The sequence below is a fragment of the Pseudonaja textilis genome, chromosome 2 (assembly GCF_049901715.1).
Source record: "Pseudonaja textilis isolate UNSWEBS1 chromosome 2, rPseTex1.2, whole genome shotgun sequence".
Classification (NCBI taxonomy): domain Eukaryota; kingdom Metazoa; phylum Chordata; class Lepidosauria; order Squamata; family Elapidae; genus Pseudonaja; species Pseudonaja textilis.
The window spans coordinates 143,552,315-143,578,333 of NC_141991.1; the positions used below are offsets into that span (position 1 = coordinate 143,552,315).

The window sequence follows — 26,019 nt, forward strand, 5'->3', positions numbered from 1 at the left end:
TAACACAGTGATTGCCACATTCACTATTATTTCATTTATGTGCATGTAGATGAAAGGCCTAGGTATTTGGACTAGGGGGCAATAGTCAGAAACACTAATTATTTTGAAGGTACCAAAAGCCTACAAATTACAGTATAATTCTAGCAGCATGCAAGAATTACAGTATAATTCTAGCAGCATGCAAATTTTTACTCTCCAGAAGCTCTTGAAACAAAGCAACCGGTTAGTAAGATTTTGTTGCTGACGCAGTCTTAAGTCTGTAATTTGACAGGACTGAACACACAGAAGAAATCCCTAAACCAGAAAGGCCTTAATATTCTATGATATTATTGCTTGATAATTCTCCACTTTGCTTCTTATAAGGAATGTCTACAAACCCCGCATTGTCGTTACTTTCATTGTTATTGCTTTTTTAATCACTTTTTTTTTTTACACTTTTCTTCTGACTTTCAAAACAAATGAACAACAGTTCCTGAAATAGGTTGAGCCCATTAAAAGAAGTGCTCCTGGAGAAGATGGAGCCCACATCACCTCACGGTGGGCTTTTTACAACACAGCAGCTGCTGTTTGGGAATTCCTTGAAGCCATAGGGCTAAGAATAGAATAAAAAATCAGGCCACACAAAACTCCTCAGTGGGACTTCCTCTGTCCATAGGGGTAGAAAAGAGAATGCAACGCCGACTGCACCAGGTTCCCAACTTTATGGAAAGGCTGAGCACAGCAGCTACTGGCCTCAAGGACTGCATGGCCCTTGGCAGCCTCACTCTCTGCATTCACATCAGCTGCGGAGCCTAAAGTGGTCAGTTGTGGGCCACACGGTGCAATGCAGGTTCAGAGGCACTGCGCTCTATCTTGGGCAAAGAGTGCTGAAGTGACTCAATGGAGGCCAGAATCTGAAAGAGAAGACAGAGAGAACAAGCATCTCACAAAATGCTATCTTAGCAGAGTTGGGTTCAAAATGCTATCACAGGTAGAACTGGCCTAGCTCTAAAAGTGACCCAGTAACAATAGTACTAAAGCTGCCAGACCATCTACAGAATCTCAATTTCCTTTCACCTTTTTTTTTTTTTGGCAGAAAAGCAAAATTCCATCCTTTGGGCTTGCTGTTCAATAGGCACAAAATACAATTATAAGAGCTTGAAGGCCATAGAAACTCAGCAGAAGTTTGTCTCTCTTTATGTGACACAGATGAAGAGAGAAAATGTGTAAATCTGCACTTTATTGTTCTCATTTCTTTTCCTTCTCTCCACAGCTCCAAGAAGTAGAATGATGTACGTTAGATGAAGATCTGTTATATGAAGATTTTGAGTGGTGCGGTGGCCTAGGGGTGGAGCTCTCGCCTCAGGAGGCTGTGAGTTCAATCCTAGGTAGAAGCAGATATTTCTCTCTGGGCACAATGAGAATTTATCTGCTGAATAAAATTCCGCATTGGCAACAGGAAGGGCATCCGGTCAATAAACACTTTGCTCCATTTAGTTGCCCAGACTCCATCCTGCAAGGGATGGTGGGGAGTCATAAAAAAGGAGATGATGATGCCATGAAGATCTGCGTGATTTATGTCTCTAATTGTTCTGTGATCTTGGAGTTTTGGTTCATTGTTAGAAAGAAGTTACATGTTAAAAAGAACACAGAGGCACTGCAATTGCATTGGCCTGCCTCAGAATCAAAAGTCCTAGGACGAAAGCATGAAAGTGAAGTCAGATACGGTGGCAGTTTATTTATGGAGATGAGAAGCTCAAGAGAGGAAAATGAATCTTTCTCTTTCATAACACTATGATATTTAATCAGCAACTTTAGGACAAATGCAATACACGTAGTCCTCAACTTATGGCCACAATTGAGCCCAAAATTGATGTTGCCAATTTGTTAAGTGAGTTTTGCCATTTTATGACTTTTCTTGCCACATTTGTTGAGGGAATCATTGCAGTTGTTAACATTAGAAACACAAGTTGTTAAGTGAATCCTGCTTCCCCACTGACTTTGCTTGTCAGAAAGTCACAAAAGGGAATCACATGATCCCGGGATACCGCAACCGTCATAAATGTGAGTCAGTTGTCAAGCATTCGAAACTAAACCATGTGACCATGGGGATGCTGAAATGGTCATAAGTGTGAAAAATGGTCATAAGTCACTTTTTTCAGTGCCGTTGTAACTTCAAATGGTCACTAAATGAACTGTTGTAAGTTGAGGACTATCTGTAAAGCATTTCTCCATTAACTTGATGGATAAGAGTGCATGGAAAGCTGTACAGCAATAGCCTGAAGGCTTATCCTAATGCAGCCAATATCTTTTGTCCACCAAAGCAGGAGATAAGAGCAATAATAGTATTTTGGCTAGCATTTCCCAGCAATTGAAAGTCAAATTATAATATATTGATGAATATAACCATTATGATTAGTTGTTTTATCTTTCAAAGATTTGTCTACAGACTTTCATGACAAAAGTTACCTCACATCTTCAGGAACAGGCAAGATTGGATCTAGCCAGACTAGATTGTTGGAGATACTTTCTGCCATGATATTTTGCTGATTGGTTTCTCAGAAATGTATGTTTGGCCATCAGCTAAAATATCACCCTGACTGATGGATCTTACATCCCAAATCCCTTATGGTCTCACCTGAGGGAAGAGAGGCCTTTCTTCACGACTGAATTTAAGGCAATCGCTCATTAGCCTGCGCATGGCCTTGGGGCAATTGCTTGGCACCTTGCTAAGGTCAGGGGACAGATATCCCCGACCAACCATAAATATGATCTAAAAGAACAAGAAAGATGCAGTGTTATTCAAAAGCAATGTAGGAAAACTGTGCAAAGACAGAGTTTCTGATGTTATTGTTCTGACCCAGGCTTTGTCAAACGTAATTAAACACAAACTTGTTCTAAAAGCAAAACCTATTTTATTGCAATGCTGGGAATTGCTTTCATTCCCAGCCAGAATTAATCTTAAACAGTTCCCCAAGATAAGCACACCTTTATCAGTGCTGTGGAATGCTGCCAAAAACAGAAGTATCCGATTAATTATAACAGAAACCAGCCGAAGTACCAGAAAAAACCAACCAGAGTACAGAGAGCCTCGAGGAGGATTCAGAATCTATCGCACTACTTTGCTTCCTGCAAAGATTTCATCACCGAGGCCTGACTTTTATCCCTTATGGGTGGGGCCATCACCTCCCAGCCTTACTCCCAAGTCACCCCTTCTGTTTCAGCTGCTCTCTCCTTCTAGCAGCCCTGCTCACATGCGCACTAGGAACAGGTTCCCCTGGGTCCTCTGCTTCACTACTGCCAGGCTCTGAAGGCTCCAAAGGCAGCACTCCACTCCCAGATGGTCCTGGCCCCATCCCTGCACTGGATGCAGGACCCTCGTCCAAATCCTCTCCAGATTCCCTGACGGGTCCCCTTTTTTCCTCACTGTCCGAGTCTGCTGCCATCTGCATCGGCTGCCAGTGAACCACAACAATTATTTCCAAGTCCCCACCCCCACCCCCAATAGCTCCACTCTGGATCACATGACTAGTAGAGAGGAAAACGTGAATGGAAGAGTTGGCAGCATTCCACTCCGTGCCCCAAAGAAAGACAACGGAGGAATTTTCCAGGTGTGTTTCTGGTTTTGGGCTGAATAATGCCTAATTTTGAACATGAACTTTCTAATAAAAAGGGGGACTATCTGAATAAGATAGGGCCTCTCCTTGAAGAACACTTCAGAGGGAGATCAGACCACAGGCAGAAGATGAAGAGACCTAGCGAAGACCTTGGCTACTTTGAGAATCACTTGAGCCCCTTCTATTGACTGCATTAAATAGCCGGTAGAATTAGGACACAGGATGCGGCTGAACCCAGTATTCCCTTCCTTCCTTACCTGGTCCCGGTTGTTGATATGACTATATGGAAGAGTCCCGGAGAGCAGCTCATAGAGGACGACTCCATAGGAGTAGACATCTGACTGGAAGCTGTAAGGATTGGGATCCTGCATTCGAATCACTTCTGATGCCTGAGGGAGTCCAGTAGAAAGGCATTCAGATGTGCAGATTTGCAGACAGATGCTGTCTGTTTCTTGCTACCTATCTCTTTTCCTCTCTCCCAGCCCTGGCCTGTTTTCAAAGTTTTGCCTCCCAACATACACACCATCCAGAGAATGGAACCACTGGGTTGTTCCACTTGCTGTGAGCCACTCCAACGTGTCTTCACTGTGGCAAGGCCAAAGTCACCAATCTTCACTGTCAAGCCTTCATGCAGGAAGATATCTGGCAGCAGTTAAGTGAAAGGACTTCAATCTTGGCCTGAGTTGTTAATCACTTGTCCAACAAGAAGCACCAGTTATCTATTCCTGACCTCAGTTCCCCAAAGTCTCACTTTTACCTCATGCAGTATCTTGGAAATACTTACAGTTTAGGAGCTTCAACAATGTAGTACAAACCTTCTTTTTTTTTCCTACTCTGACATGCTGGCTGTTAGGTAACTAAATCACTCAGGTTTTCTTTAAAAAAGGATTCCCACCCAAGACGGAACAGATGCAAGAGAAGGATACTATTAGATTTGAGGTCCCGGTGGATTATGTTCTTAGCATGGAGATAACTGGGGGGAAAGAGACAATGAGTTATAGCAATAGAATTTAGACTTATATATTGCTCCACAGTGCTTTATAGTCCTCTCTAAGCAGTTTAGAGAGTCAGCACATTGCCCTCAACAATCTGGGTCCTAATTTTATTGACCTCACAAGGATGGAAAGATGAGTCAACCTGGAGCCATTGAGACTCGAATTGCCAAACTGCTGGCTGCTGGCAGTCAGCAGAAGTAGCCTGCAATACTGCATTCTAACCACTGTACTACCATGGTTCTTATCTTACCATCTTGTCTTTACATCATCATTCCTAGGTGTGCCTCCCACTTTCGGTCTGCCTGCCTGCATGTATATTGGGCATACATTTCATGGAGTAATTATTTTGCTTAATTTTTCTGATTCAGGCATCTTTACATTCACCACAGGACCATTTCTGTTGCATTAGATCCATTTCTCAGAGCTCAGATCCCATGAACATACACGTGGTTCTCAGGTTATTACCTCTCATTCAAAAGCTGTTTAAATTTGGGGCAGTGCTGGACAAAGGGTCCTGGTGATGGGTCCCCAGCATTCCAGCCATTACAAGGTCCCAGTGGTCATGGGACTGAATCTGGATGCTTGGTGCCAGGCTCACGATGTTGTTGTAGTGAACCACAGTCACATGACCACAATTTCCGATATTCCCTGCTAGCTTCCCACAAACAAAATCAAGGGAATACTGACAGGAAGTCAGAAGTCACAGTCTGACACAAGGACAACAGGACTGCTGCCATTGCCATTACTAGGTGATGTGGTCATGTGAAATCACACTTTATAACGGACTCTTTAGTACTAGCAATTCTGATCTGCTGTTGAAACCTAAGGACTACTTATAATCACTTCTACATCTCTGATACTTATTATAAACCCAGTGGAATCTTATGACCTCTGCCTACAGTTGGTTGGATGTTGTGGAGTTCAACATAAGCCTACAGCCCAGGTGCTGATTCTCTATGCTGTGCCTGTCATGCCAGGAATATTGTTCCTCAACCTAGATATTTGTCATCCCTGAAGCTGACCTAATGGCAGCCATTTTGAGGCTTCAGTGTTGCCACACTGGAGCGAAGGGGTAGGGAGAGGGGAATCGAGATAGCTGGGGTTTTGTACCCAAAATAAAATACTTCCCTCTGGGAATGAAGGACATTCTAACACCTAGCCAGAGAGAGGAAGAGTGATGTTACCAGGCGACCGGACGGCACCTTGATTGGACCATATGACTATTTGGGGAAGGTGAAAAACATTTACTTTTAATTAGGTGAAAACCGCAGGAACCTTCAGAGTCGGTTTCCACCAGAACCAATATGGTTTATCCAATAAAGCTATTCTTGGAGGAATCCGCTTGCCTCGGAGTTCTGTTTGCTATTGGAGTATTACTTGGAACCCTGACACTATTCTGGGAATTGCAGCCCCAAAGCAACTGGAAGATGCTTGAGATGCTTGCTTGAGAAAAAGTGTTGCAGACAATATGGGGGCAAAACTAATGTTGGTTCTGGAAGTCAGATGATCTCAAAAAAAAAAAAATCCTAAACCTGGTCTGCCAGAGTTCTTACATTCCTTAACTGGGGTTGTTGTTGCACTGGCGATTTTGGTATAGCATATTTAATTAGCTCTGCTCTTTTAATGATTGTAAATTGCTGGTCTTTTTATTGGTTGGTTATACTTTTATAGTACTATCACAAGAGATTATTTAAAGTGTTGTTTGTTGAAAGATGTGTTCTAAATACATATATCATTTATTATTGCTAAAAACCCTGTGGATTATTAGGTTTCCACCTCAGTTAGCCGAGAGGTTCCGAGTAGACCCCAACCAGGAACATTGTTCATAGTCCGCTTTCTTCCTTTGCAATTGCTCTTCAAAACATGCTGCCTTAGGACTTGATGGCTCTGTACTTACTCCATGCCCTGTGCTGTCTGTCGGGCCACATCAATCCGTTGCACCATCTCTAGGGGTGTTTCCTGCACATGCAAATGCTGATAAAGGCTGCTGCCTTCACACCACTGGGTGATGATGGCAAAACTGGGTCGAGTCATGAACCCCATAAAGAGCAGTATGTTGACATGACGCGTCTTCCTGAAAAGTAGGAATGGAGTCAAAGATTTCCTGGGCAAAGTCTCCAGGATTGGCCTTTAAATCAGCCTTCCCCAACATGGCTGCCAGGTCATGCATGCACATACTTGGCCTACCTAAGCACCTGCATCTCATTCTTGAAGGCCTGCACTTGCTCACTGGTGGGGTTGGTGACCTTGAGGATCTTGACTGCCACGTCCCCATGCCAGCGGCCTTTGAAAACAGTGCCGAAGGATCCAGCCCCAATGCGTTTCTGCAAAGTGACCTCATTCGGGGAAACCTCCCAGTAGTAGCTTGAGTCCCGATAGCCCAAAGTTTTCTATAAGAAGCAAGGTGACACCAAGGAAGAGGAGGAGCCAAAGAGAAAAACAAAATGTTCGCAGTCATAGTGTTGGCTATCACCACAATGGAACACTGTTCCACTTATTACCCCTTGCTATCAACCCTCTAGCACCTCTTAATCCACCCTAACAGCTCAGCCATTCCTCTTCCCTGGTACTATGCTTAATAGTACAGATACCATCACTTCTTGTGGCTACCATTTTGAAATATCCAATCAAGAGCCACATGCCAAATTACCTACTTTCCCACCTCAATACTCACAGGCTTCTTCTTGTCTTCAGAAGGCACCTTGCGCTCTCTTGGAGACTCGCCTGGGGATTTGGGGTGTGGAGAACGTCGACCGGGAGAAACGGCAACTGAGGGGACTGGTGAGGTGTTAGGAAACAACTCAGGCCCGCTCACTGCTGTGGCAAGAGGAAAAGAGGGATTTTACCCCCTCCTACACAACCCCTTCAAACGACCTTAAGAAATTTACAACTATTACAAAAGTTAACTAAAAATCAAGGAATATGTAAAATAATTCACAGAAAGCACAGATTGGAAAATCAAAATTTGTCCATCTCATAACAGAGTTTGCAATCATTTCAGGAACTGGACTGATATCAGTGTCTGTAGTAATGAAAGGACATGGTTTCTTCACATACTGCACAATTAATTTATGGAACTCATTTCACATAAATCGTCAGCCAGGATTTATCCAGTATCAACACATTTGAAATATAAGGCTACAAATTAAAACCAGACTTGATAAAATAGAATACAACCACAAACATCAGTGAAGCCAACATATTTTAAGTCTAATTAACAGATTGTCTCACCTGCCCATTAATTAGTAATTTAGAAAAGTGGGCAAATATTAATACAACATTAGATTGCATATTACAATAGACTTCTGCATCTTTCTATAACTGGAAGCTTGATTTTAAACTGGCTTTTGAAAAGAATCACATGAATCATTGCAGACTGCAGAGGAGTGGAATATAGGCTGTTCAGATACTACTGGACTCCAAGCCTTAATGGTTCCTGCTAGCACAGCTAATGGCCAGAAGTGATGATGGCTTGCAACCCAACAGGTGGAGAACCACTCATTGTGGTGATAAATTATCTGGATCCCCATCAGTCTTTCTCATCAAAAACAATCTGATCATGTTAGTATTTAGACTCTGCAGCTCTGGTGCATCTGCTGTTGCATGACACTGACTGTCACTCATTCTCAGAGATCATTACCCCTGCTACCTGACACTTGGTCCCTACAATATAGTGCAGCACTTCATACAGAACACTCAAACACTCACAAGGCACCCCCTTCAATTACTAGTTGAAAAACTCACCATCTGTGTTGTGGTTCCTGGATATGACCTGGAAAAGGAAAAGGAAGACTCTGTGCTCAGTAGCTGTCTAAATAGAACTGGATTCTCAACACAGGTTGCTTGCTTGTACCTTGATATCGCTTTTTCTTCAAAGCATAAGGCCTTGACCATGACAGTAAAAAGATGGGATGATTTGATACAATACAATTTCAGAATCTTCCTCTGTGAATACTTCTCTGTTCAAGCCCACCCCCAGAGAAAGTTGGACTGGGTAAAGGATCTTCTCACATAAAAAGTAGAATATTATGGATTCCCCCAATGAATTTGAAATCCTGATTTCCCACATCTAATTTTCTAGGAAATATATGGTGAAACATTTCACCAAAACAGAATCTACCTATAGGCTGAAAGATAACAGCTCATGTTGCTTTAAAAAAAAAAACTGAACTCAAGTATCTTATTTTTTTTTAAAAAAAGACAAATGCAAAATCTAGTGAATTAAACTAGATCAGAATAATTAAGTTTTAGATTTGCCTTTCAGAGGCTGTGAATCAGTAAAAAGGACCCCAAACCACATGTCAGAATAAGAAATCTAGTTTACAGGCCTACTGTCTTTTTGAGACCTATGATCTCTTAACTCTCCAGATACATTTTAAGATATTTTAAAATGTACCAAATATCCTGAAGAGATTAACCTATAAATAATGCTGCAAAACTTGCATGTTGTCATATCTAGGCTAATTTTGACCAATAGATGTTAGCTCACTAAGACCAGTCCCTGGATTCCATATTTGCTGCAAAGCCATATGGATACTAGTGTCTAGGAGGTGACACTTAGCAGGCAAAAATAACTGAGAAAGAGAAGCATTTTAGAAAGGAGCGCATGCGCCAGGTTCAGATGGTCTCACCTCAAGGATGCTGCTGTCCACAGGGCTAGTGGTGCTGATCATATAGACGTTAGGGGTAGAAGTTGAGCGGTGTCGTTGTAGACGCCCATCACTATGAAGGCTGGGGAAATTGAAGGCATCTTGATTGATGGGTGAGCTACAAAGCAAAAGGAGGATAAGAGTTTTCACTTTCTAAATGAAAATTCTTAAGTATTAAGATTAGAGTTATTCATAATGTGAGTTCTTCTCCAGTTTTATTTGTATGAACACTTAATGCAACAGAACAAATATGGTTATGGATTAACATGTGCCTCCCCCTTGCCATTATCTACAGTCCCCTGGAAGTGCTTGTCTTTTTATCTGGATAATTTCCAGATGTGTCGGTATAATGACTCCAAAGGATTGCTAATGGCCCTGCTGCTGTCCTAACATATGTTGACATTACTAGTGGAGTACAAATTAAGCATTGTTCTCTCTGGCTTCATAGTACTCCCTGGTAGAGAGTTCTAGTTCACCTGTCCCAATGCAGCGGTCCAATGAACAAGTATCTTACCTGACTGCTTGAGGGGTCATGGGTTTGTAGCTAGGCTGGATAAGGGTTGTGAGGATATTGTCTTGACACAATTCATGGCTGTAAACACTACAAGGGAGAAAAATTGTCTTCAATACCAAACCAATGAGACCAATTTTTTATGGGCTGATCTTCACAACAGGTGAAAGGGAGGGATACTCACGGTTTGTGAGTTGTAGCCAGGTCCACGCATACTGTAGGCACTTTGCTACTGCAATGTTCATGGAACTTGTAGCCACATGTTTGACATCGAAAGCCATGGAACATGAATTTAAGGCAGAAATCGCAAAAGGCCAAATTGAAATAGGTCTTGCGGACCTGTACAAAGAAATGGATTAGGAATATGAGAGGAAAAATGGAGGAGGAAGGTTTGGTTATCTGCCTGATGGTCAACAGTAGACAGTGAGGTTATCTGATGAGATTTGGAAAAATTATCCAAAGTCATATCAATTCAGAAACAAATCAGTTCAGGCTATCAAAGTCTTTCATGCTCTAGGCTCTGGTAATAGAATCCAGTGATTTTGCTGAACAGCAGAACAGCACAGGACCTTTGAGTTGCTGTAGCTGATCTCGGGGACAGAGAAAATTAAAGCATTTTTATAAGATGGGAAACCTCCAGCCATGTTGCTGGTCTCCCACGTTCATCACTCCTGGCCAGCCAATAAGACACACAATCATCAGTGAGGGAGACTTTGGTCCAAGAATATCTGCAGGTCTGCAGATCCCCCATTCATTTTACACATTAGCCTGGAAAAGAACTATAGCACACAAGAATAGTAGTATGATTTTGCAGAGTTTTGCAGGACTCACAAAATTGTGCATAGTAAGAGGTACATTCTCCAGAACTTCTACAGAAAGCTCAGCCCCTTCCAGATTGACCAAGTCTGTCTCCCAATCTGTGATAGTTTTTCGCCTGCATAGAAGAAAATAGAAACAAGATACTAAGCACCATCTAACTTGGTGACCCCAAGCCTACGAATCTAACATTGCTTCCAATTCATGAAATCAAGGGGCAACATTACCCATTTTAGAAAGACCAATTTAAAATGTGTTCACATGTAGGTAAGTTCCATGTAGATCTCTAATATTAAAGTTGCAGATTTGGGAAACCAAAATATAAAATCCTGAAATATTACCACACCACAGCAAAACTTAATGGTTAACAACCTTCAACAGGCAGTGAGGAAATAAGGATCTTTTTTCAACAATACTATAGCCCTTTTTCTACTTTTGTGCCCCCTAATTATTCTCCACTCTATCTGCTTTTTCAAAATAGAATAAGAATAGAATTATTTATTGGCCAAGTGTGATCGGACAGACAAGGAATTTGTCTTCGGGGCATAAGCTCTTTGTACATAAAAAATACATTCATCGAGAATCATAAGATATAACACTTGGTGATAGTCATAGGATACTAAAAAAGCAATCAAAATTATACTAGGAAACTAAATAAAACAATATAAATCATAAAGATACAAGCAAGAAGGTTATAGTCATAAGTAGAAAGATGATAGGTAATAGGAAGGATGAGAATGATGAAGAAGCTCTGGCCTTACTATGGAATACTGACAAATATTACACAACTTAGGAAAACAAAACATGCCAAATGTCGGCACATGAATGCTGGGACAGAAGGGGAAATTGTCAGATTAGATGAAATTAAAATCTCACATATGTCTGGAGAGCAAATGTGCCTTTGATTGAAGGAGAAGTTTTCCTAAATGAAAGAAAGTGGGCTGTGAGGAAAGATTGTGTGAAATAGGAACAGGGCAAATAGGCTAATTGGAAAGAAAGATGCAAGGCAACCCTTCTTTACTCTAAAAATTGGGGCCAAATTCCAGATTTATCAGTCTGAGCCTCAGAACTGACCAGCCTTCATACTTTTGTGAGTGGACTGTTCTCTTCCTTTCTCTTTACAACTACAAACCAGAATCTCATGTCCTAATTAATGACAGCTGGAGATGGAGTTGCTACCAGTATGCAGACATTTGGTCCAGTGAGTAATTCCTTGTGAAAACATGTAAAACTTTGGAGTGTAAGATTTATTTGGAGTTTTGAGTTTGTTTGGAATTTGTTTCTAGATATTTATTTATGCTACTTATATGAGGAATGCTTGCAAAAACCAGAGAGTGAAACATACTGAAGATGATCTGCCCAAGTGGCAGGAGGCAGCTTTTTGGTCTATACACAACTAGCTCTGCTCATGTTTCCTCCAATTCCTTCTCATATCAACTTCCTCATTGGAATTACTTACCCATCACTCCTTTTTCTGTAAACAACACAGCAGTCCTGGTTAAGTCCACGCACTTTCAGGGCCTTGTCTAGGGAGTCATATACAGTCATACCTGGCCGGACAGTGACCTAGAAGGAAGCAGCAGAGTAGTCATGTGATCAAGGTGGCGTGTAGGGTCATGTTGTCAAATTGATCCTTCGATTCCTATTTCCCATCGAGGTTCTATCTGGGTTTTAAACTCTATCTCCTGTTCCTTGATCCCTACAATATAGATCTCAGCCTACTGGTCATCTGAACAAGAGTGGAAACCACAATCCTAAATAATGCTGCTAAAATGAAATCCATCATGGTTCACTGAAGCAGGAGAGAATCCTGGCACATAATGACTAATACATTGATTAGGCCAACAGTTGCAAAGGATCCTATAGGAATTGGATTATCTTTCTGTTAGGATTCAGATCTGAATAAGATGGAAACTATTGTACATTGATTGCTATGGTACATAATTGCAGCAAAGAAAGACTCATATAGAGAAATGGTGGCCTTCCTGATCTTATCCGACCTCTTGGCAGTATTCACTGCCACTAATCATGGTGTATTCTTGGACTGCCTTCTTGGCATGGTTTGAAAGTGGAAGACAGTTTTATAGTGGTTCCACACAATTCTGAGCACATAGTTCCACATAGTAATTAAGAGGGAGGAGTGGCTACACAAGGCCCAGCTATCTGCTCCATGTTATTTAACATCTCTATCAGAAGTCACCCATCATTTTGGAAGGTTGGGCTAAGATCCAGTGATTGGACCAAGGTCACCAAGCCAGCTTTCATGCCTATGGGAAGACTAGAATTTATGGCCTCCCAGTTTCTACCTGGACACCTTAGCCACTATGGATTCTGAAGATTAAAGTTGAACGAGGAGGAAATTGGTAGGATTAGGTGTGGGTGAGGTGTAACAAAGCTGCTCTTATCAAGTTTTTTTTTCTCTGCAGGCCCCCCAAAAATGACACTTATAAATCTCCAGCCTAGATTAAGTCACAGATGTAATGGAGATCCTTAGCTGATGTTTGGAAAGGTTGTGCATGAGCCTAAGCAAGCAGAAATTGAATCCTAACAGGATGGAGACACAGTTTGTTTACAGTTACTCTGGCTTGATCGTGGCTCTTATGTTGAGCTTGTTTGCATTTTGCTTGAAGAATGTCTATGATGTGAGTATCCTCCAGCACCAATGAATTCTGCCTGATCAGCAGGTTGTGACTAGAAGAGCTCCTGCTCAAGTTCAGATGACTAACCAGAACCCACACTTGATCAAATTTTAAAATGAAATTTCAAAGGCAAGACTCACAGCTTGAAATTTTAACAAATTTTATACTAATTTTGGTCCAGGTTTCATTGTGATGGGATTGGGAACTCTTCTGTCTCCCTATCCAATAAAAGCAACCTCAGTTCCCTTTCAATACACATAAAAATGTAATCATCCTTGTGTTGAGTCTGGTTCAGCATTCATTAGAATTACTTAAGAGCTTATTTTTCTAAATTTTAAACTGATTACGAATAACAAAAATAAACTGCCGTTGTTTTAGAACTATCATAAAATTAAACAAAAGCTGATTTTCAAAAAAAAAAAAAACAGAACAAAGCAATTGATTCATTATAAAAGAAACCAGCAAGATTTACTTTCAATTCTAACTTGCAAACAATAGGTTCTACATATATTTATTACCACATATGTCCTCCTTTGTCTCTTTCACTCTTCCTCTTTGAGATTTTCCTTCTTTCCCTTTCTGTCTGCTATTCTCTCATTCTCTACCTTCATATTTTTTCCTTTCCTTAAAAAAGGTAAACAAACATAAAAAGAGTGGGGACCCACTTTTGATGAGGGGGAGAGAGGGCACAACTCATCATTTTCATGCAGACATAGAAAACCTGAGGCTCCCAATTGTTGTTGGACTCCATCATTCCCAGCGAGCCAGGCCAGAGAGAATGGAAGTTGTAGTCCAAAACAGCTGGAAAGTGAGAGGATCTATATCCCTCCCTTACAGGAAACCAAGCATTTTAACCAACAGGAAGCACCAGATCCTTTGCTCTTTAGAGCTGTCTGAATGGCCAACTCACCACTGTTCGCTGTTGGTTGGGAAGATCCACCTTAATAGTGCCCCGATTCTCAGCCATGGCCCTCCTTCCTAATTTTTTCCTGCAAGAAGCAATCACCGTTGTCAGGCTACCCGAGAAAGGTAGGATGTCCTCACTGATACCCCCATTTGAAGGGTCTTGATCTGGAGAAGGTGAGGAGAAGCCATTGGAGAGAGAGTCGGAGGAGTGTAGGTTGCGCCTCATGCGGGTAGTTCTGAGGGAGAAAAAAAGACAACAGACCCAAATGGATATTGGAGACACGCTTTCACCTGTGTGCATGACCTACAATACTACAGAACATGTCTAATCTCTCCGGCTGGCAATAATTTGTTTGCGCCTTCTTGATTGAAAGAGCCAAATCAAATAAAACTTGTTTTAATCTCAATCCCAGTTTCATAAATAGGCACACACACATATGGGATAACTGAACCACATCTGGAGCAAAACCACAAGTAAACCATCCAACAGGAAATTTGACTGAAGTATTATTATACATTCCTCCCATTCCTGTGGAGAATGGAGATCATAAAGACCAGAGAAGAGAGAAGGCAGTGCATATCTCAACCTCTTCACCAGTGAGGTTTCTGCCTTGTTACCTCTGGTCAGCTAAGAGACAAATCAGGAAGCATTTCAAACTTTTTTATGGATAACGGACGCTTCAAAGAGAATTATCATTGTATAGTCAGATGTTAATAATTCCAAATAGACTAAGACAGAGTTCTCCAAACTTGGCAACTTTAAGACTTGTGGACTTCAACTCTCAGAATTCTCCAGCCAGCATAGCTGGAGAATTCTGAGAGTTGAAGTCCACAAGTCTTAAAATTGCCAAGTTTGGAGACCTCTTTACTAAGACATAGTGCTTGTTCTTTCCAGATAAAGTTGGAGACTAATTTTTTCTGAAAACCCCATAAATCAGTGTAGACTGAGCTGGATGAATCGATAATCTGAGTAAATGTAATGCAGCAGTTGATGCCCTTACGCTCCCTAATTGACATATTCAATGAATATTCATCACATCAGAATGAGTTTTAAATTACTATTATGAGGATATGCTTTAAAAATTAGGGAGTGCTGCCCCATTGTTATGAATGTAGATGTACCACTCAGCAGTATCAGCTAAAGGATCTCTTCTGGTCTGCTCTTCACAGACACTTATGGTTTATTGATGTTGAGATGTAGTGTAAGGGCCTCCAATTGTTTTGGGACTGTGAGGACATTTGGAATTTATTTTAAATTTATTAGAATGTTTAAAAACTAAAGAATCAACAGAACAAAAAAAAAAGAATTATGACTTCTGTCCTTTTCACCAAGCAGTTACCATCTTACTCTTTCTCCTCCTCTCTTTTTCTGTCATCCCCTTCCTTTATAGTCCCAAATCCATAAATGTTTGTGAGGTCATTTGGAAAGTTGAAAGTATGTTAGAATCATCCTTATAAATTAGGTTGGGCAGTAGCTAAGGAATACAGTGTATCTGAAGGAATACTTGCCCCCGGATATCATGCCAGGGACCAAGAGACTTCCATGTACTTGGAAGTCTTTACACACAGCAATTAAAATAGTCCTCTGCTTATGACCGGTAACTTCATGACCATTCAAAGTTACAAAGGACCTCCTCTACAGGTACAAGACCCAGTTCCAAAGTTTAAACCCTCCACCATAGTCATGTGACTGCAGGTCAGGCGCTCAGCAACTGGCCTGCATTTATAGCGGTTTGTGGCATTTTGCAGTCATATGACCATGTTTTATGTTTTTGCCAACAACTGTTATTTATGTCCAGTTTTCAGCAAAGACAACCCATAACGAATAATGGGCTTGCTTTACGACTGTGGGAGTCATGGCTGCAAAGAAGATCATAAAATTGGTTGGGTGACCCACGTCATGACTGTTATGACCGATGACCATAATGGGATGGTTCCATTACAGTCATAAGTCAAACACTACCTGTATAGACAGAACGTCTGCAGCTGTGGTAGAACAAGAGACAATCTAGGTTAGGGGTGTCAAACACGAGGCCTACTGGCTAGATGCATCACATGCTGGGCCCACCCCCGCCAGGTTTAGTGAAGGATGAGGGAAAGTCCTGATATGTCACATGACACCACCGTGACAACCTGAGTTGACACCCCTGGTCTAGATCAATCAGTTCCTCTGTGCTATTAGTAATTTCTCATCCCCAAGGAACAATGGGAAGAAGCTTCACAAAAATTTTTAGGACTAGTCTATAAGTATTGACAAATTGCACATTTGAATATGACAGATGTCAGAGAAGTCAAATCCTCTTGCATAAAGAGATTGCATGTTATACAAACTGGTCTACTAAACTACTACCTCACTAAGTATTGATCTACTTTTACAAGACAACCGATCCTTTAATTCATAAGTCCCTTTCTTTTACCCTCCAGATCAGGGCTGTCAAACTCCTGGACCATGGGCTGGATGCCTCAGGTGCTGGCCATGCCCATGACCAGTTTAATGAAAGAGGGGGAAGTCCTGATACATCACGACACCTCCATGACGATGTGAGTTTGACACCCCTGCTCCAGACCTTTGATTACATCTCTTATCATCACTAACCATGCCAGCTAAGGCTGAAAGGAACTGGAGTTGGGGGAGGAGGCCATACAGCACATTAGGAAAGCCTATCTATCAAGATCCATTTGTGGTTTGCCTGATTAAATGGGAGAATAATGGCTCTGAGGTCACCCCCAGCACATTAACAATTGTGTGATAAACTGACAGTGTTTAATTAAGTGATATTGTTTTCCTCTAGGAGAAAATGTTGTGGGTGGTCACACAGATGTATAGAATGGAGAGCTTGAATAGCATATATATAAAGATAACAAGGAGACAGCAACATAGTCAGACTGTAAGCAGCTTTGGTAAAATAAAGATATACCCTGCTACAACCACTACTCAAATTCCAAGTAGAAATTGCTCCTCAGCCCAGAGAACTTCAAATTTCAATTGCAGTAGACACTCTGTATTTCTGTGTATTAAATTTATGATGTGTGTGCATACATATATTGCTCTTTATATACACGTTTACCATATTTATAGCTCACTTGCACTCAAACTGGTCCATAGGGAGCAGCATAAAGAAATAAATGAGGGTTAATTCTATCTCAGGTCACAAAATTAGACTCTCAGGGGTAAATGCAATGTCCCCGCTATTCTTTATGCAAGAGTTTTCTGTCAGCAATTAATTTGCATCAGCTCTAGGGACTTGTTCCTGGTTAAAGCCTAACTCTCAGTAGCTGCTTTCACTAGATGAAAATTTTCTGCTGTTAAATCGTTCTCTAATGACGTGGGAGGCATATCCATAAGAAGAAACAAATGAGCAGTTTTGTCACTCAAGTCCATGTTAATCATAGGTATTATAAGCAGCAAATTACTACCTCAAAGTAGAAAAGCAAGACAAGGCATGTGAATGGAAAGGGTAATTACAAGACTCACCCAAATTGAGAGGAAACTGGCTATAGGATAAATGTCCCTTTAGTAGCTCTTCTTCAATCTGTTTGTAATCGATAATCACAATCTTTTTTTTTTCTATTAAAACCAATTAAGGGAAGTTTACAATCAATTTAGTTTACAAAATCCATCCTCAATGCAAAATAAAGATCCTAAGCATATTCATCAAAAAGGAAACAATTCTGCAACCTGATAACTTGCAGTTATCAACTCTTACATTCCCCATGGGTATCCTCAAAGTTAAGAGATATTGGAAACCCATCTGGAAAGTTACAGATTTTTCACCCCAATTTAAAAGCAAAGGAGTCCATCAGACCTCCTTTGCATTGTCTTGAATGCAGATTTCTTGCAGATTTCAGATATACCCCAATATTTCATATCTGATAGCAGAAAGGAGCAAAGTTGCACTGCACCTGTCAATCAAGCCAAGTCTCTTGCTTAGACACAGCTGTGTCTGGAGTGGAGGCAGATCTTTGTACCATTTTTTTTCCTTATTAAAAGGAAACAAGAGCTGGAGTGAAGGTAAGATCATTCACAAAGATCTCTTCAGTGTTGAAATGCAGATACTGCAAACAGAATAGCAGCCTAAGTTAAACTCACTTGCTGATTAATTAATCACTGGTTTTTATTTTATCTTCTCAATCCTTCTCAGTAGATATACTAATAGAATACTGTTGATCCACACAGATATCTTCTTTTTCTCCAACCAAACATCAAATGAATATCCACTTGTTTGAGGGCAAGTATGAAATCTAAGCAACCAAATCCTTTGATGTCACTCACTCTCTAAACACAGTCCAATTAGAAGAAGCCATTTTCATTTGGCTTCCATTTGTATTTTTAACCTTGCAGAATTTTGGACCTATATTTTATTTCTCAAATTAGGGGCTTCTTTCTCAGCATTTTTACCGTGAGAAATACATTTCTTAAAAGTTCTAGTTGCCCAAGCAAAGCAAGCAGCTGACTCAGTGAAAGCTCCATGAAAGCTCAATTCCAATTAACTATTCACGCATACTGAAATGCCCTCAAGCACATGTTCCTCACTGCAAGAAAACTGGCCTAGCAAAACTATTGTGTTTTGGATAGCCATTAAAACCTGGTTATTCAAAAGCATTTGAGAAATAGATTCGGTATGAGAAGGCTTCTCCCTGCTATAGGGCTGGAAGTTATTGACTGCATCTTTGGTCCTGCTATTTGTTGACTGTTATTTCTATTCAAATGTTTGCATTAACATTTAAGGCACTTAGAGCCTTGTTTGGATTAGAGTACCATTTAAACAGTAGAAAAATAATAATAATCTAGAACAGGGGTCTTCAAACTTGACAGCTGTAAGACTTGTGGACTTCAACTCTCAGAATTCCTCCTCCAGTCATGTTAGCTCAGGAATTCTGGGAGTTGAAGTCCACAAGTCTTAAACTTGTCAAGTTTGAAGACCCTTGATATAGAACAGGGCCCCACTGACTGACAGAAGCACCACGAGGACTTCTACTCTTCATCAAATTGTCTTGGGGCCACATTTAACCAAAGGTCCTGCCTTTACCTTCTTAGCAGGTACAAGGGACTGTTCTGCTTACTTTCCCCACTAAGCGGAAATTCTTCAAACTAGCACTTCTTTGACGGGCAAAAGCAGGAGCAGGAAGATACCTCCGGGGCAGCTGTTGTCTTTTTTTTTAAAAAAAAAATCTAAGGCATCTCCATCCTGAGACGGAGGGAACCCTGCAGGAGACTTGTCCGGGCTCTCTTGGTTCTACAGTTGAGGCTCAGACTGACTTTTAGGGAAAGGAATCCACGACAAGGTGGGCGGGGAAGATTTGCGGAAGAGAAAAATCCACCGACCTGTAAATGGAACCAGAGCCGCAGGCCAAATCCAGGCCGGTTCGGCAGCATTCCCGAGGTACGGAGGCTAGTTTACCAGCGGATCGTTTGGACTCTTGGCTCGAACTGCTGGCCCATGACCCGCCACCCCTTTTCCAGCGCGGCTTGCTCGACCCCGTTCCCCCAAATGCAACCGAACCCAGGAAGCGCCCCCCCCCCCACCGTTCACCTGCTCAAGCCCGAGAAGCTCCTTCGGCTAACGGGAAAAGGGCCTCCGGGGCATGTACATCAGATTCCCCCGCCCACAAAAGCGATCCTAAGGCGAGGAATGGGCGGGGGTCCATCAGAGGCGCTGGGAAAGGGACCGACGGAGTGAACTGAAGCACCTCCAGTTCGTATCAGGGCTCCTACTTACACGGGAAGATACCATAACTCGGAGGCGGGGGGGAGAGAGAAGGGGGCGAACCCGACTTACCTTAGTCCAGAATGACACGGGGGAAACCATTGTACATGACCGAAGAGGCACGCTCCAGCCGTTTACCCGCCCACTGGTCTACCACCGAGGGGTGGAGCCGAACCAGGCGAGCGGAATGAAAGAAAATGTAAAAGAAGGACCAACTCTCCCCCCTCCCCCTTCCTACCTGTCAGAGAGAAAAATCCACCATCTTGTATGAACGGCTCCGAAGGGGCGTGGCCAACGAACTGACGTCACAATGAAGGGAAGGAATCTCCCCGCACAAGGAAAGAGTTTTTAACTCCTCCTGTGCCTTACGCTGGAGAAGGGAAGGTGTCGAGCAGAAGTCTCGCTAGGCTGGAGAAAAGAAGACCGAAGGCATCTGAGGAGAAAACCAGAAGTGGTTGGGCAGCCCCCGGTTTCTCAGAAGCTTGAGTAAAACAGCGTTAATCATAATAAATACTGTGTTTCTAAATTAAAGGTTACACTGTACGCATGCTCACATCAGACTTTTCCGAAACGAGTCTCTTCAGCATTACAGTAGCACTTCATTTGTTACACGTTTGTTGCAAAAATTGCTCAAAGCCGGCTGGGATCTCCTAAATAAGGCTGGCAGATCTGAGCTACACAAATCTAGACGATTACTAGATGGATGGTAAAGGGATTCGGATTTTCCTTTCTCTCTGTGCTTCCTGAAATTGCAGGTAGTTGAAAGTGAAGTTCTCTCGTCTGTAACTCAACAGAATCTGATGTGAGTGAATAAAATCACCTGATTTCTTTGCTCAAATCTCTTGCAAGGTGGTAAACTAAATATCAAAGGGAGGAATTATAATACAGTCCTTTAAAAAAAAAATTCCAGCAGTTTGGAAAAATTCTATCTTATAGTTCTGCATTTGTAGCTCAAGATCCAATTCAGACACGGAGTGGGTCTATTTTGATACCTAAGAAATGGGTTCTGGTAATTTAAGATGAGACAATTACTTGCCCTATTGATAATGGCAGTGTTCACACAACAGACTTAATCCAGGCTTAGTAAATGTATTCCCACAGCAAACTGATTTTAGTTAAAGTAAATCCCAATTTCATTTGGCTTAATGCATTACTAAAGACTGAGTCTCAGTGATATGAATATGCATGGCTGGAGATTTTGTCTCAACAGGGCATAAGATACTTGCCATTGACTTTTTTTCCTTCCTTGTTTATTTCTCAAGTTAATATCCTATAACTCTGAGGTTACTGTGGTGGTCCCACATTTAAGTGCTACACTGTGATTTGGAAACAGCCAAATCTGACCAGGTTCTGCCACCTGGTTGAGTATACAGACACAGAAAATTCATTTATTAAGTAAGTTATGGGAATGTAGCCAGTGACATTAAAGCTGGGGCTTCAGATATCCATGCAAAACCAGGCCAAAGCAACACTGTTCCAGCAAGTGTTTGTCTCTTAAGATGCTGCTTGTACAGGAGGGTTTTTATTGTTGACTGCTATTTATAAATGTTATAATGCATTTTGTAAAACCTTCTTGTACTCTAGAGTTTGTTAGGATTGAGATGAGCTATCAATATTGTGAAATAAAAAGGTGTGTGTGTGGCCGCCAAAAAGTACTCTGGAATTGTTTATTCTCAGACACAGACACACTTGGCTGAGAATAAACAATTCCAGAGTACTTTTTGGCCACTATTGTACCATAGAATGAGTAGGCCGATTCATACTCCATTATCTGCCCCCACACACAGTACAGGTAATCCTCAACTTACAACTATTTGTTTAGTGATTGCTCAAAGATACAGTGGCACTGAAAAAGGTGACTTTTAACCATTTTTCACACAGCCATTGCAGCACCTCCATAGTAATGTGGTCAAAATTCAGACACTGGATAACTTGTATGTATTTATAATCTTTGCTGTGTCCCGGGGTCATGTGATCACCTTTTGTGACGTTTTGACAAGCAAAGTCAATGGGGAAGCCAGATTCACTTAACAACTTTGTTAATAACTTCAGTGTTTCACTTAACTGTAGCAAGAAATGGCATGGGGCAAAATTCACTTAATAACTGTCTTGTTGAGCAACAGAAATTTGGAGCTCAGTTGTGGTTGTAAGTCAAAGGACTACCTATATAATGAAGCAAATGAAAAGGGCAAATATTTCAGCAACTTAGCCAAGCTTCATTACTGGGTGTTCCTTTTGTTAAAAAAAATAGCCATGAAACTGGGAGGAAAATACAAGCTACCCATTTACAGCTATGACATTCCACAAATAGATTAAAAACAATCAAAACTAAAAGCAGAACACATCCATTCCAAAGAAAATCAGTCTTCCCAAAATGTCAGTAGAGAGCTGGAGTCCTCTCTAACTTTCCCCACCAAAAGAAAGGACATATGGAATAGCTCAGAAAGAAGATATAATAAAGATTTCCTCTCAAACTTGACTTTTTATAAAGGTCCCAGTGTGATAAATGAGAGAAGGTGATTTAAAAAAACATGGCTCTGGTGCAGTGGTGGGATTCAATTTTTTTTACTACTGGTTCTGTGGGTGTGGCATGGGCATGGCATGGCTGGGTGTGGCATGGCTTGGTGGGCCTGGCATGGCTTGGTGGGTGTGGCTTGGTGGGCATGGCAGGGGAAGGATACTGCACAATCCCATTCTCTCCCCACCCTGCTAGCCTGCTTTCCAGCTCCATTTTCCTGTGCAGGGCAACAAAAGAAGATCCAGCCAATCAGCTGGGATTCGGGAGCCTGTGAATAGATGGGGGCGGGGCCAGTCAGAAGTGGTATTTGCCAGGTCTCTGCACTACTCAAAATTTCCACTACCTGTTCTCCAGAACTGGTCAGAACCTGTTGAATACCACCTCTGCTCTGGTGGCATATATCAATATTTTGTTAGATCCAGCTACAGCAAATAATCTTTTGGACCTGATAGGCATATTAGTAGACCATCGAGCAGACCAGCCATGGATGATCTTAAGGATTGTTGAGGAACGTGGAGACGGAGACTATTCACAAAATGTGTAGCTATCAGAAGACAAACTTTCCAGATATTGATTGACTTTGAAGTTATTACATGTTTCCGGCCCTGATTCATAATAAACTGTAATTCAGATTCATAATTCCCAGTCTTCCAAAGGCTTAGGTGACCCTTTCCTTCTTGGAACTTAAAATCCTTAAACTCAATACTGTAAAGGTTTTGTCATCCATGGGGTGTGGTCCCTGAAGGTGGAACTCTTGATCTATATCAATCTCTTCCAGACTGCTGCTGCTTAAATATGTTGTGGCTCCATCTCTCAGACAGAAGTAGTGCATCCCAAGCCAACCAATCAGATTGGATTGGATTGAATGCATTACTAAAACAAGGAATGATGTGAGTACAAAAGGAGACACACATTTACATAGAAATTGGTGTAAAACTATGAAGAGTGTAGGTGTGTGTCTGTACTGTCTTCTGCCTAAGTATTGTTGGTGAATAACTCCAAGACCTTTGCCTTCCCTTCTTACTGATCTTTACTTTTCAAGTGAACGTGCACAGCTTGTACAAAAGCTGCCTTTTGTACAAAAGGGACACAGCCATTTTTGCAGTTTAATCAACATGGACACAACCATCTTGCTCAGCTGTTCCTGGAAGGAGTGGGAATGGTAAGCAAACAGAGCATATTGTTCGTGAGGGTTGTTCCTCAAAGTAACATTTGAATACCAGAACAATTGTTTAGACTTTTCAGGTTGCACAATAGGGTCCCGTCCCCCCCCCCAAGCTCATAAAAATGTCTCCAAGTATCTGCTTTTAAGTTTTTGAAATTTGCAATATTTTGATGGCTGTGAAAACAAACAAACAAACAAGGGAGATGAATGACTGAGCAATAAGATGATTAGCTTCTTGCCAGGCTTTAAAAGCCAGCTGCTGATCTCATAGATGGTGAAAATAGCTTGAAAAATGTGTTGTCCTCTGGACCATCTTAAGGTGCACCTCTAAATGAGGTTGCTATATGCTTAAATTAGTAATTGACATTATTACATCCTTCATAAACACACCGAAGTATAAGTATTTATGATATAGAATGCTATTTGCTTCTCTGTGTCTAGGCAGTTGTACACAGAGCAAAATATAGCCAATTATATTTACCTATTGTTGTTCTTCATGTTGGCGCCAAGAAAAAACACATTAGAATCAGTCACAGCATCTAAGCGCCAGGTTCAATATTGTGAAAATATAGTGGCTAATTCTGGAGGAAGTTGCACATCAATCAGAATAGAGCTGGAAGGGATCTTTGAGGTCTTCTAGTCCAACCCCCTGCTCAAGCAGGAGACCCTATACCATTTCAGACAAGTGACTGTCCAGTGTTTTCTTTAAAACCTCCAGTGATGAAGCACCTACAACATCTGAAGGCAAGCTGTTCTACTGGATAATTGATTGCACTGTTATAAAATTTCTCCTTAGTTCTAGGTTCCTTATTTCCTTTATTAGTTTCCATCCATTGCTTCTTGTTTTGCCTTCTGGTGCTTTGGAAAATGGCAGTGGTGGAAAGTAGTAAGCAGCAGAAAACTTGCTTGGCCTTTCTAGAATCAGGATTGATTCTATCCCTGTTCTTCCATCTAATATCAGGTTAACACGTTTTGCTAAATCGGGTTTGTTGCTCACAGTAGGCTGAGCTCATAGTAAAGTACCATCAAATAAATCACAGTACAGCTTTGAGCAATGTTTGCATATAACTGAAGATATCCCTGGATCTAATTGGCTACTCTAATCTTCTGGAGGGCCTTTATAAAGAAGTGAAACTTCTTCAGGTCATCACTGGAGATACTATTTGAATTATGGTGGCTCTCCCAGAGATATTTTTAATTGACAAAAGTACTTGACTTCTTCTCACTGGATGGAAACTTAGATCTTCTGTATCAGAGGGTAAAAAGGAAGAAGAGGATCCAGTGTAGTTCTTTGGACTCTATTTGCAGTTCAGTATGAGGCTGAAACCCAGCTTTCCTGTCCAACTTGCTTCCAACACTTCAAATGATGCAATGGCTGACCTCAGTGTCTTTCTTCCTCTTCTGACTTACTGGTTGTGAAGACCACAGAAACATTTCATCATGGCGAGTCCCCAGCTTTTGGGCTGTAAGGGGGACAGACTGGGTTAATAGACTTGTGGATTCCCTCTGAATCCTGTTTACACCTGTATATCCTGAAGTCCTGTTTGACTTGGAAAAAAGTTTTGATTGGGGGGTGGGGGCAAGGGAGAAAGCAGAGGTAGAGACTATTTAGAAGACATTATAATATTTTCCAGTATGCCTCTCTAAGGATCAATTCATTTTCACAGAAATGTGCAGATGGCCCCAATCTATGACTTGAGTAGGAAAATTGTGAATAGCAATAGCAGTAGCACTTAGACTTATATACCACTTCACAGTGCTTTATAGCCTTCTTTTAGTGGTTTACAGAGTCAGTATATTGCCCCCAGCAATCTGGGTCCTCATTTTACTGACCTCAGAAGGATGGAAGGCTGAGTCATCCTTGAGCTGGTGAGGATCAAACTCCTGGCAGTGTGCAGAGTCAGCCTGCAATACTGCATTCTAACCACTGGGCCATCAAAACTCATGCTTCAAGCAATAAAGGATTATCTCCCACTCACTCTGTCCCTTATATCAAAAGTGTAATGCAACAGATATGATATTCTGATACTGGGTGGATATTGCTGAACTTTATTGACCAAGCGTGATTGGACACACAAGGAATTTGTCTTGGTATAAATACTCTCAGTATACATAAAAGAAAAGATACATTCGTCAGGAGTCGAGAATCATAAGGTACAACACTTAATGATAGTCATAGGGTACAATAAGTAATCAGTCATACTAGGAAAGAGTCAATATAAATTGTAAGTATACTAGCGACAAAGTTACAGTCATACAGTCACAAATGGGAGGGGATGGGTGATGAGGAGTGATGACAAGATTAACAGTAATAGTAGTGGAGACTTTGTAATAGTTGAACAGGGTTGAGGGAATTATTTATTTAGCAGAGTGATGGCTTTCAGGAAAAAACTGTTCTAGTGTCTAGTTGTTCTGGTGTGCAGTGCTCTATAGCATCGTTTTGATGGAAGGAGTTGAAACAGTTTATGTCTGGGATGTGAGGGGTCTGTAAATATTTTCACAGCCCTCTTTTTGAC

At 41.4% G+C, this 26,019-nt stretch overlaps 1 protein-coding gene across 22 annotated transcripts; it reads right to left on the minus strand.

The window, feature by feature from the left end:
* Positions 1-389: 389 nt before the first annotated feature.
* Positions 390-20,105, minus strand: ARAF (A-Raf proto-oncogene, serine/threonine kinase). 22 transcript variants are annotated; one of them, XM_087925605.1, is made up of 18 exons: positions 20,059-20,105; positions 18,016-18,168; positions 17,588-17,680; positions 14,117-14,348; positions 12,027-12,133; positions 10,583-10,685; positions 9,936-10,090; positions 9,755-9,841; positions 9,223-9,358; positions 8,336-8,363; positions 7,266-7,408; positions 6,779-6,981; positions 6,489-6,665; positions 4,523-4,569; positions 4,120-4,238; positions 3,854-3,985; positions 2,618-2,752; positions 390-893 (listed from the first exon to the last, which is right to left on the minus strand). In XM_087925605.1, the coding sequence occupies exons 4-18, from the start codon at positions 14,336-14,338 to the stop codon at positions 801-803; spliced, it is 1,887 nt and encodes a 628-aa protein (XP_087781731.1). In that variant the 5' UTR covers positions 14,339-14,348; positions 17,588-17,680; positions 18,016-18,168; positions 20,059-20,105; the 3' UTR covers positions 390-800. The 22 variants fall into 22 exon arrangements, with proteins under 22 accessions (XP_087781731.1, XP_087781741.1, XP_087781733.1 ...); XM_087925615.1 differs by having other exon boundaries at positions 7,266-7,405; positions 19,893-20,105; XM_087925607.1 differs by having other exon boundaries at positions 19,893-20,105.
* Between the last annotated feature and the right edge of the window lie 5,914 nt (positions 20,106-26,019).

Excerpts from the sequence above, each read along its gene's own strand:
- ARAF (XM_026711388.2), bottom strand. The coding sequence starts at position 18,134 with ATGATCTTACCTTCACTCCAGCTCTTGTTTCCTTTTAATAAGGAAAAA. Across the intron at positions 6,982-7,265 it reads CTGAAGACAAGAAGAAGCCT|AAAACTTTGGGCTATCGGGA; the intron begins GTGAGTATTGAG and ends TGCTTCTTATAG. Across the intron at positions 2,753-3,853 it reads ATATCAACAACCGGGACCAG|ATCATATTTATGGTTGGTCG; the intron begins GTAAGGAAGGAA and ends TTGTTCTTTTAG.